The sequence below is a fragment of the Thunnus albacares genome, chromosome 9 (assembly GCF_914725855.1).
Source record: "Thunnus albacares chromosome 9, fThuAlb1.1, whole genome shotgun sequence".
Lineage (NCBI taxonomy): Eukaryota > Metazoa > Chordata > Actinopteri > Scombriformes > Scombridae > Thunnus > Thunnus albacares.
The window spans coordinates 10,281,346-10,296,913 of NC_058114.1; the positions used below are offsets into that span (position 1 = coordinate 10,281,346).

The 15,568-nt window shown below is 41.5% G+C and overlaps 1 protein-coding gene across 1 annotated transcript in view; it reads left to right on the forward strand.

Moving 5' to 3' along the window:
• The window catches only part of cachd1 (cache domain containing 1), a 92,645-nt gene that overhangs the window by 21,756 nt on the left and 55,321 nt on the right, over positions 1–15,568 (forward strand). The window contains exon 2 of the mRNA XM_044361645.1: positions 13,257–13,319. Within this exon, the coding sequence (XP_044217580.1) occupies positions 13,257–13,319 (63 nt within the window). The remainder of the gene's footprint in view (positions 1–13,256; positions 13,320–15,568) is intronic.

A 15,568-nucleotide genomic window follows, 5' to 3' on the forward strand; every position in this document is an offset into this window, starting at 1 on the left:
GTGAAAAGCTACTACAATAAAGTTTTTTGGGTTTTTTTTTTTTTTTTGCATGTATGCCGTGCCAGCAAGGGTCAGCGGGACAAGGATGTGCTAGGTTTGTCTTGGCAAAAGGCAAACCAGTATCATATGTAGCTAAACCCTCTCTGCAGAGCGACCCATGCTTCTATTAATCAGTGCGTGTAACTGCCCTAAGAGTACATGAAGTAGAACAAAGCGCCTTGTCTATAGAGAGACCTTATAACAGTGGCCAGACATGATCTCACATCGTGCTGAGAAACCTGAGAGGGAGACCACCCCGGGAACATTTTTTTTTTTTTTCTCCTCTCTGTCCTCGGTCTTTTCTCGTCTTTATCTCTTCCCCATCTCTCCCCTCTGTTCCTCTGTTATTCAGATTTTTCCTGCTTCTCCCTCACACTCGCCTGTCTTAGACATGCACACACATAATATTTATTGCAACCACCTCGGTGCCTCTAAAATCCCTCACTCTCCATAGTCTGATTATTATTATGAGCTCCCATTTTTAAGGATTCCTTCAAACAAACCGCTTCCATTTAGTTTTTTTTTTTTTAATGAAATCGACTGCTCCGTGTTAGTAAAGCAACATTTATCTGGCACGGATCCAAGAACACGGTTTCTTGTTTTCTTCTTAATGCTGCGGCGGCATAGGAAGTTGTCTGCAGTGTGGCTCTTGTATACTTGTAAACTGCCAGTAAAAGCCTTACAGATGAGACCAAAGCATAGGAATGTGAAGATAATCCAGGATAGTTTGTGCAGACAGTGCAGGCGCCCCATCTGAACATCCTTTCACTTGGCGGAGAGATAGTAGGGCTCTTTTTTGGCAGGAAGCGTATATATCAAAGTTTCAAATTTATTGGAGCTGGGTGACGAGCCCTTATGCGCTGTGTCTCTGCCTCTTCTTTAACCCCGACTTTGCAGTTCATCAGTTATGTCAGTTCTTTCACACATTCTTTCTCATCTTTTTGACATCTCTAAATTCAACTAAAAGCCTCAGTATGAAGTTTTGGCCTTGGCAGTGTGTACCACTAGGGTGTGACTGGGATTCATGGTGCCAGAGCTGCCGGCAGGCTGGCATTGAGCCCTGAGGTGGCTGAAGCAGTCCTAGAGGTTAAGTGTATGTGAGACTCTCGCTGGGTTCCTACTGCCGCGCTGCCTGTTTGCTTCAGTCACGTCGTTCGTCATTTCACTCTAAGCCGTCGCTTCTGGAAGAGGCAAGTCCGAAGAGATTATTATTATTATTTTTGTGGTAAACTCCAGCTGTAAAATAGTAACAGGGATAAAATGGAGAGTCCTCCCCTGCATATTTTTAAGTAAGCATTTTTCCTTCTCCCAATTCTGTCACAATTCTTACTGGAGTAAGAAGCAGCAAAAAAGGATAGTATTGCGCTTCAAAGTTCTACCCTTGGCAAAGAAGTGTATCCATTCTATGAAGGTATCTACCGTAAACAGGCCCAGAATTCACTATAGACACATATGCACCAGCTGTTCTTTTTTATTTTATTTTTTTATAAATCCCCTCATCCTGATTCCACGCACTAGCAGTATTGAGAAGAAGATGGTCAAAACAAATTAGCACACTACTTAATTTGGATCCCAAATAATTGTCTCCCAGTTATTTACCTGAATTACACATCATCAATGGCTTCTCCTCTACAGTTTCTATTCATTTACGACGAAGCAGCGTTAAACATTGAGTTGGCTGTTGGAATTGATGATTGCACACTAATGATTGAAAGGAAGAAATAATGAAAACAAAAACAAAACAACATTTATTGAGCGGTTGCACTGGAAAAATAAATTCTGTAAAAAAAAAAGAGACCCATGCCATAACATCATTTCAATCATGGTGGTTTATTTGGCCAAGGCACGTACCATGTACTTCTGATGTCTGTGTTTAGTCCTCCATTTTCATCTTGCATCATTAAAATAAAGTAATTAAAAGCTAAAACGTGAGCAAATAATGTGATTTTTACATCTAGGTTCACAGCCATGGCTTCAAATTCACATGAAGTCTGCCTTTGGATGGCTGAAAAGTGCTTGATGTTTAACTACAATCATCCATTGGCCAGTCTCAGTCGTATTATGTGAACACACACACACACACACAAAAACCATCATTTATGGGCCGTTTTTATATGCAGAAACATTCAAAGCCACTATGAAAACACAGAATTTTCTCATTATCTTGCATTCCTGTGTTGAACTAATTTGACCACTGTGTGAGGTTTTGTTTTTGTCCTCTTTCACTCCTAGATTTTATCAGCTTAATGGAGGTGCTCAGGTATGCAGCTTTGATCTGTCTTTGGAACGTTTTCACATTGGCTCGGTTTTAACAGCAAGTTACAACTCCCATAATGCACTGCGGGCCTGGCGCTACTGCCACTATATACTACATGTGTTGCTGCTTGCAGACTAAAAGCTTGTCCAAAAAGTCAAGAAAATCTGTCTGATTTTCCATTAGAGGCTTGTGCTTTAAAGTCAAATATATGGTAGGTTTCCTGGTCCTAAAGAACATGAAATTTTGCAACAGTTATAATCACTTTCATTTTAAAAATTAAGAATGTCACCTTCAAAAATAGTCTTTCATTAAGTTTTAGCATTTGTAATTAGTCAAGTATGATTGGTGCGGTGTTACTTTGGCCTGTGGATGTTTTTAATGATTTATCGGTTTTGCATCAAAGGGCCTTGTTTGGGGGAAAACCAAGGTAATGACTTGCACCCTACGCCTCTTACCACATGCACTAAACATATGCTCTCACAGACACGCACACCCCATGGTTTGCACTAAGAGGAGGAGCCTGGTTCATCAGCCAGAAGTCTGATCTTTGAACCGGGAAAGCACTAGCTTCTTATTGTGCGTTATGTTTATGACTATTTAGAACGCTTTGCCTTTGTTGTCTCTCTGTCTGTGTACCGTCCATCACTCTCTGTTCTCCCCTCCATTTCAGTCGTTTGAAGCTGAGTAATCATAATTACTATGTCATTGTTTCTTGCACCCAGAGAGGGAGAGGCGAAAACCTAATTTACTCTCTCTAAGCTGCTAGATTACTGTGTCTCTCATTTGAGTCACAATGCTTTATTTTAGGACTGTAGCTCAGCCACAATTCAGATGGTTCATTACCATCCTTTGTCCTGCAAGAGGGCTAAATGGGGTAATTGTAGAAGTATGTTTGAGTTCACAGAGACAAAGTAAAATGTCTACAGTCATGTTTACCATTGATCTGCCTTAGTTTTATCTTAATTTAAACACCGATGTGTGTCTACAGATGTCTGCAAAACAGAATTTCAAACTTATAATTGCACGTGGATAGAAAAAATGAAGTAATAATGAAAGTAAAAGTATGAAAAAATATCTTTTTTACTGGAGAAAAGCTGTTTCGTTGCATCAATACAAAAAAAACTGAAATGTACTGTATATAGGACCCATGCCATTATTCATAATTTCAGTCATGGTGGATCATTTGTAGCTCTGATGTCCTTGGTTCAATCCCCTCCCCATATTCTCTAAGATTTTAACATCTCTCTTTATTAATAGCTACCAAACAAAGGCTTAAATGCCAATGGAGATTCAGAATTTACATCTTTTTTTCACAGCCATGGCTTCAAATAAAGAAGAGGCCAGGCTTTGTGAAGAAGTAGCTATTACACCACGGTTCTGCTATCTTTCTCTTCTCTTTCCTCCTCTCAGCAGACCCCGCCCCACTTTTCCACAGTTCTCTTGTCCCCCCTCTTCCTCCCCTTCACCCCTTCACCCCTCCAACCCCCATTCCCTCCTTTTTTTTTTTTTCTCTCACATGTGGAAAGCATTATATCCTGTCTGGTGGAGAGGGAGAGCAAACATCCCAGGCCGACACTGAGAGCCTCTCGGGTAGGTGTAGGGGGTGGTGGGGAGGCTGTTGGGATCTGTATGGTGGTGACTCTCTCTCTTAGCCCTGACGCTGTTTGGACAAAAGGGGGTCTTGTTATTGCAGAACCACAGCACCTGATAGCTTGACAGGCTTCACCCTCCCACCCTGTTGGATTGGACGAGACCCTGGTTGAATGAGGGAGAGGGAGATAAACAAAGTCCAGTTAGAGTTCACTAAGTAGAGGGACTGGGCCCTTTGCATACTTGTACATTACGGGGATATAATATATATAGCATGTGTAGATGTCAGTTTAAAACTCCCACTCAATGGAACTGATACCAGTTGGTTACAAGTAGTAATGCTATGAGTGGTTTCTTTGCTGGGATTTTGATTGGCAATGGATTGGTCCCAGTATCTTTTCTTTAAACCTCTATTGGAACCAAGGATGTAGATTTGTGTGTTTTTGCACATTTAAATACATTTGCATTTTCCACGTGTACTGCTAAAGATACTGGTCAATATATTGTTATCTTTAGTCAAGTGAAATAAATACTGTTGAGGGGTAAATGTATAAGTTACTGCTCTTTAAATGACATTCCTCATCCATAGGCCGTCAAACCATTTTTGGGGCTTACTGGTCATGCGAAATGGAATTACAGGGTCTGGTGGAAAATGTTTGAATACCATTGTTGTGTGTTGCCGTTTTATACGTTGCTTCACATTGAAAAGCCATTATATGTGGTCAGAGTGACACATTTGTCCAAGCCCTTAGGATATTGGACAAGTTCCAAGTCTGAATTTTGTCCCAAAGCTGGATACCCTGACAACAGGCTGAAACCACCACCACACCCTCAGTGATTGCTATGTGCTCAGTTATACCCTTGTAACTTTGTCAAGGTTTTCAGGCAATTCACAGGTCTGGCATCGTTTTCTTCCAAAGTGCCCATTGATCACACCAATATAAAATGTGGTCTATTGAAAAGCTTTCACAAATCAACAGGATTTTGTAATACTACATGAGATTCTGTAATTGCTTGCAGGAGATCCAATCGTCTTATTTGAATTACTTTCTAAGTGTTGCTATCACTCAAGTCTAGTGAAGCAGTAACAGTTTCAGAGTGATGTATGAAAGTGTCATGACCAACATAATGATGAATGATCAACATAAGCTTAAACATGTGATCATTCAATATTCCCGTAAAAAATCGAGTACGGCCTGGGATTTAGATTTTGCCTTAAAAAGAACATAAAACTGTTTTATCCATTACCGTTACAGTTACAAGTCAAATCACTATGACAACCAAGTCGTATTTTATAGCTATAGCCAAAAACTTATTTCTGCATGTGGCAGCAATCCTTCCTATTTTTGTCACTTTTTAAAGTGCACATGAACGTCCCAAGGCGCACACATACTCATGGAGAGTGCTGAAAAATGGAGCACAGTAAATCAGATTTTTTTTTTTTTCTTTTCAGTTTGCAGCAGGCTGCACACAAACATGCACTCCCCACACTAACACAGCGTGTGTGGGCCACAACTTTGGAGCCGTTGCCTCAGGTTGTCCGTTGGTTAGATTCAAGCAAATTTAATTGACCCCCAGCAACCATCTAAATGCAGCAGCAAGCAGTTGGCAGACACTGACGGCCAGTCATTTAATTAGCCAACCTGCTTCACTGGGTTGAAATGGAGACACACTTAATTAGCAAGGGTTTAGTTTCTCTATGGCCATTATAGTGACATTTAGAATTTAGAGATTCAGATTTGACATGCCTATTCCTGCTCAACCGCTACTCCTTTTTTTCCCCTACCTTTTTATGATGCCATGGTCACAACCTTGATGAGTTTAGATCCTTTTCACAGCAGCTAAAGCACTGAATTGGATATCTGTTCATAATTTGCCCGCAATTCCTTTTGCAGTAAGCAATCAAACTTGAGATTTAAAGAATTTATGGGGAAGACTTCATATTTATTCCATTACGTGTTCCTTGAAAGTTGGAGTTCACAATGAAGATACAGTACGTCCACAATGTTTTTCTAACAAGAGACACGCCAATAACGTTACCCAAGTTCCCTGTGTGATTTCTGGATTATGAATGAAGGCACATTTGAAAATGCTGTGTTGGTTCTGTTATGGTACCGCAAAGCTGCTTTATAGCCAGTGACTGAGAAATACGAGCAGTCAAAGGGTACAGAAAAATCCCAAACCAAAATCTTTGCAAGGCCTACTGGTAAAAAGCCAGGGGCTCAAGGTCTTTCTTCTATTGGCTGGTTTTTGGGGCTCAGCTAATGTTAATGTTGGTTAAGTTAAACATTTTTCAACCTAGATATTCAGTAATAGGTTCAGTTTTGAGAAGAGTATACCTTTATTTATTGATTTTTTTTTTTTTTCTGGCTACTTGGGATCAGTGCAACCAGCTGTAAACCTAACTTTGAGATATTATCATCTCCTATTACACGGCTTTGTTGAATACATGATTCTGATTGGTCAATTACGCCATTCTATGGTCTGGTATTTCTGAATAGCAGAACACTGCTAAGGATGCAGTTGTGTTCATAGACTCTGGAAGACCACATCCAATCAAAGAAGTCCAGTAAAAATCACATCGGGGTCCTGCATCACCTTGTCAGGGTTCATTTCACAATAACGACCCGCTTGCTGTACATTATCCCTTACATAAAATTGGTATGATGAACATCTTAGGTAACTGTTGCCTATTTACACATTCAGCAGACACGGAGCGACATTAGCATTCATTTGCCTACATGACGAGCGTAAGTCCAATATTTACTTTCCTTTTAGCTCTGTTTTGGTCTCCTTTAACTCGTGAAGGAAATATCTGACTGACTCTTCAGCTGCTAAATGCTCCACTATGTTCACCAACTTGTCACTAACTTTGTATCTCTGCCATTTGCTGCCTGGCAGGTAGTGTATGGTGGGTCTATCCAAGCTTTTTCAGTGGAAACAGCTGCCTGCTGTATCTGGAAATGATAAAAGTGCCAGACCAGTAAGGTTGAAGGCTGTAAAACCAGAACAGTGAGCTGAAAGATGATAAATACTCCTCAGAGCTGAAGGGAACTGCAGATTTGGTGATAATTCTCTTTTGGTTTGTCGCTATGAGCAACATTTTTCCTGTTACACACGGTCATTTGACCCATTGTTCATATAAAGATTTTGGATCTTCTCACTAGTACATAACAGCTGAATGGTGCAATCGCGCAGGCCTTCAAAACCATGATCTATCTCTTTTTCAAAACAGGAAGCTTACAATATAGTCGCAGCTTTGTTTCACTAATCAAAAGATTATGTGCTTTAGTTTTAAACTTGCACAGCTTCTTTCTAGCTTCACTGTAGCTAAGAGAAATAAAGTCAGTAGAACTGTTGTGTTTACACCCAGTGAAAACCTGTAATCAGGTTTTTTATCTCAGCTGAGGTTATGCTGTTATAATTGATGGGAAACAATGTGTATAAACAGTAAACTTATCCTTTCAGTCTTTTCTGGGTTTTCTAGCTTGTTGCACCAGGTTTATCCCTACAGAAAAATAAATACATCTTCTGTTGTTCTGGCCTATGTGTTATGGAGCTGTAAGCTGCAGGTGCAATTATTTCAGACTCTTTTTTTTTTTTTTTTTTTTTGTATTGCGAAAAGCAGAAACTGTGCTCCTGCTCCCCGTCTCTTTTCCTCTCCCAGGTGCCTGTTTTCTGACTCTGCTTTGTAGCGTTCCGAAAAAAAATTGAGATGGGAGGGTGATGTTGGGGATAGAGACATGGCAAAGGGTCTAGGAAAAAGGAAAAGAAAAAAAAAAAAACACACACGCACATCAGTGGCGCAGCTCTGATGCCGCATCCCTGGGTCCAGCCGTTTGTAGTGCAATGAGCGAAGAGTTGGCTGGGGGCAGGGAGGGAAGGAGGGAGAGAAGAAAAGCCGGGAGGGGGGGGGGGATGAAGTACTGAAGCAAGGAGGGAGGCTGAGCTGTATTCCAGCAGCATGGAGGAAGCAGCAGTTACTGTCCCTTGGGCTTTAAGCTTTTATCTGTCAGTTGTATGGAAAACAATCTCTCAGGCCCTACAGCTCCAAAACATCTATACTGCAGCCAAATGTGGATGGCAAATGTGTGTGTGTGTGTGTGTGTGTGTGTGTGTGTGTGTGTGTGTGTGTGTGTTCACATAACAGAATTTTCCTACAATGAGAAGCCTGTAGTGACTGATAAGCAGTCAATGAGCGACACACATTTATTAGGCCTGTGCGTGTTTTCCTATGCACAGGGCACATTTGATTCACATTCTGCACATTGTCACACTTGGTCTCGCTCACACACATATTTTGAGATGTGCCCCACCCAAGTGATGCTCCCATTTTGCCCTCCGGTGTGTTCACGGATAAACCGTTGGACCACTGATCAACAAGCCCCAAAGACAGGATTAATAGGTGTGTGTGTGTGTGTGTGTGTGTGTGTGTGTGTGAGAGAGAGAGTGCTCTCCAGTCCAATTCCAAATTAATGTGCATCACAGCTCTACTCCAGCCTTTGAAGATGGGTGAATTAGTTATAGGTGTATTTCCTATTCAGCCCTACAACTGCAGTTGGCCTCGTCTTCCTTCCTTCCTTCCTTCCTCCCTTCCTTCCTTCCTCACTCTCGCCTCCACTTCTCCACAGGCTGCTCCCTCTTTCCTTCACATTATCTCTTATATATATCTCTGTTTTGCTCACTATTACCTCTCATTCCTCCTTTTTGTTTCATCTCAAAACATACATCGGTGATTCTCAAAATCTCGGTCTCTGGACTGGTATCGTCAGTCATCTGTCTGGATTTTTATCCAGTGCCACGCAAAAAGAACAAAAGAGTCACTTTAAAGGAGAAGAGCCTCTTGGGGTAGTTTATTGCATCCCCAAGAGAGCCTGACAGAAGAGCTGAAGAGGCAGGCCCAATTAATTGGATGCCATATATATATACGACTGGTTCCCATGGATTAACCGCATGTGTGTATTAACTCCATAAGAAACAACAACCCTGTCAAAATACTACAGGAATAAAACAACACAAATTCTGGTATTTATCTTTTTATCTTGCAGTTTGCAGCTTCCACCGAGGTTTTAGCCATTCCTGTGAACCACTCATCTGTGGTCGGGATTAACCCCAAGGTGGATGGATTTAAAAACTGGCCTAATGAGACAAAGGCTGGTGCTCTGTGATCAATGGGACAGGAGTTTGAATGCATTTCTCGTGAGCTTAGCGTTGAGAAAGCTGCCTTTTTGGATCCAGTCTCTCTCTCTCTCTTGTGTTTTGTGCAAACTAACTTTAGAGTGCATCTTAAATTGCTCCATTTGACTTGGCATTAGAAACAAAACACATTTTGAATGCATCCCTCAAAGAACAATGCTGACTTGTTTGAATCTGTGGTTCATTTATCATCCAAAAGGATCGCTGCTGTATGTGCACTCGACACGCTAATACTACACAACAGTTTTCTCCGCAGCTTGATAAATGAGGCCAAGAGTTCATAATGTTGCTGATTAAGACGGAGTGTCTATAGCTCAGGAAAATATGGTTGTTTCTCATTACGCTTGTGGGTTAGACAGATGGAGAATATACACATGTATGTTTGTTATACTGTATATAGTCAGATTTCTACCAGAATATTCAATAATGTCATCTGAAAAGTTCCAGTTTGACTCCCCATTCGTGTGCTGCACATGAACCGGACAATTTAAATAATTTTGTCACCACGACATTTCCATTTTTTCATATTTCCCTGCCCTACCCAGAGGAGGTAAACAGTAAGGTGTACAGGGAAGTCTTAAGTACGCAGCTGACACTGTAGTCGTCTGTGCGTGCTTCTGTATCGGTGTGTATGTGTCTGTGTACACGTCAGTGTTTGATTATGGGTCAGGGGAGGCCACAGGCCCATGGTGGCCCAGGCAACCTCAGGGCTCTCAGGTTTCAGAGGCAAGCATTCCTCCCCGGCTGCTTCATGGCTGTGAAAACCGCAAAGCAGCTCCAACAACAAACACTCGAGGCACTGGGGGAAAGACAGCTAACCTGTGGCTAATCAACAACAGGAGTTTTCTCTCTCTTTAGGATTTGTTCCCAAATTTTTCAGGATTACTGGCTTAATGGAAAAAAGCATTTCTCCCACCAATTTTCTCTCTCTTTTTGTTTTGTTGTGTTTTGAGAACACATGATTCCCACTAAGTAGTAGCAGCTCTGTTTGTGTGTGCATGTTCGTGTTTATTTGACAGTTCCACGTCCTGGACCTTCTTTTTTTCCCCCACTAAGAAGGGTGTGGAACAACAGTAGCCTGTCTGGGCTTGGTTTTACACTTTGTAAATAACTCAGTAGAGAAATATGCAGCTGCGTGTGTAATAATAACATAATGAAACTGTTTGTATAGCACTTTTTCTGTTAGTCATGTCTCTGTAAAATGAAAGCAATAAGCACAAAAACAATCAGCTGTAATAAATCTACTGATTCCATTTAAGACAGTTCAGATTGTATCTTAACATTTCTGTTGAAGGCTGACAATTAGCAATTGGTTTTTTGTTTATGCCAGCTTCATAGACCACATCAGACATAATCAGATTTTCAGATAATGAAACTACTAGAGGGTAAGCTGACCGGACCAGAAGAGGGCATTGGGAAGGGGATTTCAGTGTGTGGTTTCACAAATTTATGTTTCCTTGCAAGAGCTGGAAAACATGTTTCCAAGCATCCCTGAATGAGTGAGGTTCTGTCGGTGTTTAGGGAAACTATGTCGATAGGACTGTTAAACCGTCGGACTGTGTAAAACAGTCGCTTTGCAAAGATCCACTGAAAGGTGGGAAGGTGTAGCTTTGGCTGGGAAATAAAGGTCTAAAGTGAATGTGCTCCAGGTTAGTTGGACGTCGTGCATTCTGGGTAATTGGTGCCTTCTGGAATGTGTCTAACAAAAGGTGTGGACAGGCGGCAGGAAATGGTTGCAGTGTGGAATGAGGCAATTTAAGGCTTTGTGTGCAGTGGAGCAGCTTACAGTGGAACACCTGCCTACCTGCTGCCTCTACACAAACAAATATTAGTTTTCCTCTGTTTGCAGCTACCGCACATCGCTGGCATGTGTGTTGGGAAGTGTGTGCGTGTAAAGTAACACAAGAAAGAGAAAGAGAATGTTTGTTGATGGAGATCAGGAGACGATCTCTATAAGTGCGTATGTGTGTGTGTGTGTGTGTGTGTCAAAAGGTCTATATTTAAACAGCCCTTGAAATGTTTTTCTGCGGCTCTCGGAGCACGTGTTAAGGCTGAGGTCACACCAGGACTCATTTTCTCCATGCCTTAATGCGCCGCTCTGCTTCCCATTCAGTTAACAATATAAATCAAAGTCTATTAGAATGTTTTAGCCTGGAAGGTGAACGGGGAAATTTAACATCACCTTGTGATTCACGCTCATGAAAATCCCCATTTGTGTTATGACTATCCACCAGGTTTAGACAGGTGATTCATATTCCTCGCCAACCTAGAAACCTTTTTTTTTTTAAATGACAGGGCTGTACAGTCTGGGTCTATTGGTTGTTTTTGGCAGGTAATCAGGTTTATCTTTCTCTATGGATTTGTAATATAAAAATGCTCCAGATGCACCTGTCGGAGCAGAGACAGGTCTTCACTTTGCATCTAAAATCAAGACGCTAATTTGGAGCATTTTCCAGCTAACTCCATGCAGTGGGTTTGGATGTTGTTAATTACACAATATTATGTCAGGCATTGTCAAAACAACACCACCCACAACACTGGGAAGCTGAAAATAGCAATCAGTCATTTAGTTTATATCCAGTCTGCTCTGTTATGATGATTATATATTTCTAGCTTAACAGAACTGTCTCACCGCATGTCGACTCGGAGGAGAAACACAGTTGTAACTAATGACATTAATGATGCCTTCGTCCCATTTAGATGTGCCAGCAAGTCAGTTACAAGTATAGCGAGGCCCTGACACTGAGACACCTGAATGGAATGTAGCCGAACAAATCAAAATATCTTATTAGAAATGGCTATTAACTTTTTTATAACTTTTTGCTGCTAGTGTATTTTGCATTAAGTTGTCCAGTTTTATTCAACAGGGAAGATTATATTTTCCCTGCAGTACGATATTGGAAGTTCTCTGAATCTAAAAGTTAACCCCTAACATTGAGCACATGAACATAGGACGAGAGAGAAATAAAAACCAAGGATGTTGCGCTTATATGACATCCACTTTGGTGTGAACTATCATTTTATCCGAATTGCGCTTTCATACTAAAACTGATAATGTCTGTCTCAAGCCAATCATGTACCCTTCATTTAAGTTGAACAAAGAAGCGATGGACAGTTAACTGTTATGTCTGTACATATATATATATATATATATATATATATATAAAACACTTTCACAACGAGCTATCAAGGGCAAATATAAATGCAGATTGTGCAAACAAGGGCGGCACCATCATTTCCTCAACTCATCAAAATAGCTGGTGTCTGTGCCAGATTGAACTACCCTGGCAGGAACTGATCAAGTGGGATGGGCAAAGTTACAGTTTGAAGAAGTCTGTTGCTAATTATATTTGTATATATTTTGGCTTTGTAGCAACCAGGGCAGGGTGTCATTTAAAATTTCTCACCATGGGTGCTGAAAGTATTTTGTGGTATTGTGGTGGAATCTGTAAAAAATGACACTCTTTTGAACCCTTTATTTGGTGAGAGTAAATATAAAATCGTTTTTTTCCATGAAACAAAATAAACCATACTTCCCAGAAACAAAAGTGTTAATGGCTCTAAACACAAAAACCCATAGTAGGAACCCTAAATTAAAAGCTCAGTAAAATACAGTGTAAAACTGACAAAAATGTTCATGTAAATCATCAATCAAAAGACTGAGAATCTCACCAAGCATTAGGTGCCATCTTTTGGTATTTTTTTCCATTCTGATTGCAGTGGACACAATTTGGTCTACACTCAAAGTTTAATACTCAGCCCTGATGGCTGCTTCATTATAGCTGGTAGGCTTAATTAGCATGAATGGCTCGTTGCCACAAATGGTCTTGGTTTGACTTCATTCTTTACAAACGTGAGGTAGAGCCGTCATGGCGCTGTACATGACAAGGTGTGAGCGGTTGAACTATTCAAGAAGTTATCATAACGCATTAGTTTGCAGATCCCTGACCATCTTTTCGCAAATTTGAAAGACTTTTCCAGACGTTGATGTAATTCCTACGTGTTAATAATCTCTGCTCGACAACACCTGACACCAAAATCTGTCTCTATAGAGGGAGTCTGCCAATACTCCTCCTCAGGTGATGCTTTTTAGTTATTGGATCCGAATATTCGACATTCCTCCTGATCTAACCTCTCTGTCTCTCTGCTTCGTTCCCTCTCTGTCTCTCCGCAGAGGATTTTCAACTCGTTTGTGTACACCGAGAAGACATCAAACGGAGAGACAGAAGTGCAGCAGGTGAGTAACAAAGGCTTCTCCTTTCCTCTGTGTGTGTGTGTGTGTGTGTGTGTGTGTGTGTGTGTGTGTGTGTGTGTGAGCGTGTGTACGTGCCTGTTTGTGCATGCATATGGCATGGATGGTGTCTGTTTGTGGTCTTGTGTAGAGTTCAATTCAGCAGCAATGAATACACACACACACACACACACATGTACACACACTAGCCATCAGAGGAAGAGAGAGAGAGGGGGGGGGGTTTATTAAAATTCTATGGCTGCTGTCTCATTGGCTTTGAAGTTCTCTGTCTGTTTTTCTACTCGTCTGTGCTCTCTCTCTCTCTCTCTCTCTCTCTCTTTCTCCCTCTGCTCACAATATGAGCGCAGAGCTGCAGTCAGACAGAATAAGATGGCTTGAAGGATAGAATGGCATCTCCTTGGAAATGAACAGAGCAGCAGGGCCGCTTTGTTTAGAATGACCCTGAATCCACCAGCGAAAGTTTATGAGTGCCAGTTGGTCCGAGATTGGAAAAGACTACGCACAGAATATCTGGTGTCCAGTGTATCCAAACATAATTGTGTGTAGGCATGGTGTGTGTGTGTGTGTGTGTGTGTTAGGACTCATGCATCAGGGATCTTGGAAGAGTGACAGTAAACACCAGACTGGTAAACAGCCACCAGCAAGAACAGACAGGTTGATTTTTGTTTGCATTTCTCCTGTGACCGTGTTTGTGTGTGTGTGTGTGTGCGTGCACCAGTGTATCCATCTGTGTCAGTGCGTGTATAGTATCTCTCACCTCGCAGGTATTGACTATTCCAGAAGCAGCTCGGATTGGCCTTGCAGCGTTGCTTTTTCTTCTTTTCAACAGGCTTTTTTTTTTAACTAACTTGAACAAAAATGGTATACACACAACTCTAAATGTTGTAGATGCAGACCTCTCATTCATTTGAATGGGGGGGCAGTGTGGTTATGCAGCAGGGGTGCCCCCACAGGTGGCCCAGCAAAAAGTTCACCCAGACTCAACTTTTGCTGCAACGCAACCCAACGTCATCCAGCGAGGCACTGCATTGGCCAATCACGTGCATGCAAGCGCACATTCCTGGTGGATTATTTTGTAATGCGAACGTCGTATTTGACCGTTCGCGATCGTCACGATGAAAGATAAAACCGTTGCCGCTGTGAAAACTTTCCACAGTTGTAAAATCCTTTCTGTTCCAAACTGCTGCAGTGTTTTCGCTTCTGATAAGCACTGAAATGCGTGAATCTGTAGCTCGAGCTCCACTTCCTGGATCGTATTTCCTTGTCTCACCTGTACCTTAAACAACACGCCCCCACCACCGCCGCCGCAGCCTCTTGTACTGCTTTAACGCAGGGCTGTTTTCAGTCTGAACTCAAGGATAAGGCTGGCAATTCTCCATATTTTTTTTGTTACTGTCAACAAATCCCTTTGGAACCGTTTCTAAACAAACCAGCATGCCCAGAACTCTTTGTGATGAAGGAACATGTCACCTAGTGCAACAGTGTGGCTCACTGATGTGTTTTTAATAGTTGTTGGACAACAGCAGAAGTCTACGGCACAGAGGAATGAAATATATCAGGCTTTGGATACACCTAGAATACTTGTAAGAAGGATCAAATTGTTGGTTTGGCTCTGCACATGAGATTTGTTGACAATAAGAAAAATATAGAAAATTGCTAGAGTGCCCATACATTCAATCCATAATGTTCCCGAGGCAGGCGGGCAGCTAATTCAGATGACAGCCCTGAGATAGTTGGCTCGCTTGTTCGTTCTGGGCAGAGGGGCTGCGTCCCTGAGCCAAAGCAAGACTCAATTAGAAGTGGATCTGCGGAAGGAGAGAGGGCAAAGAGTTAGAGAGACGAGCCTCTGGCATCTCAGATGAGTTTCTCTTCTGGAAATTCATTATTCAGACACACAGACATCTGTCCCTCTCTAATGACACAGGCCCTCCCTCTCTCTGTCTCTGACTTTGAGTCTGTTCCTGTCTGCTCGTTGAGTGTATTCTACTTGTTTTTGCTGGTCGACATATGCAAAAGTGGATATCATGAATTAAAACTGCTGGCTGCTACATATGTTTTATGCACAACACTGTGCATTAGTAGTTGGTTCCATTATGTTAACAAAGCAGAAGTGGAACATTATAGGTTTCAATAAAATGTATCCGGCTTTATATAGCTACTACAGTCAATGAACAGATCCACCAATAGATCAAGTCTCTACTATCAAGTTATTATTATTTAAACCTATATAATAT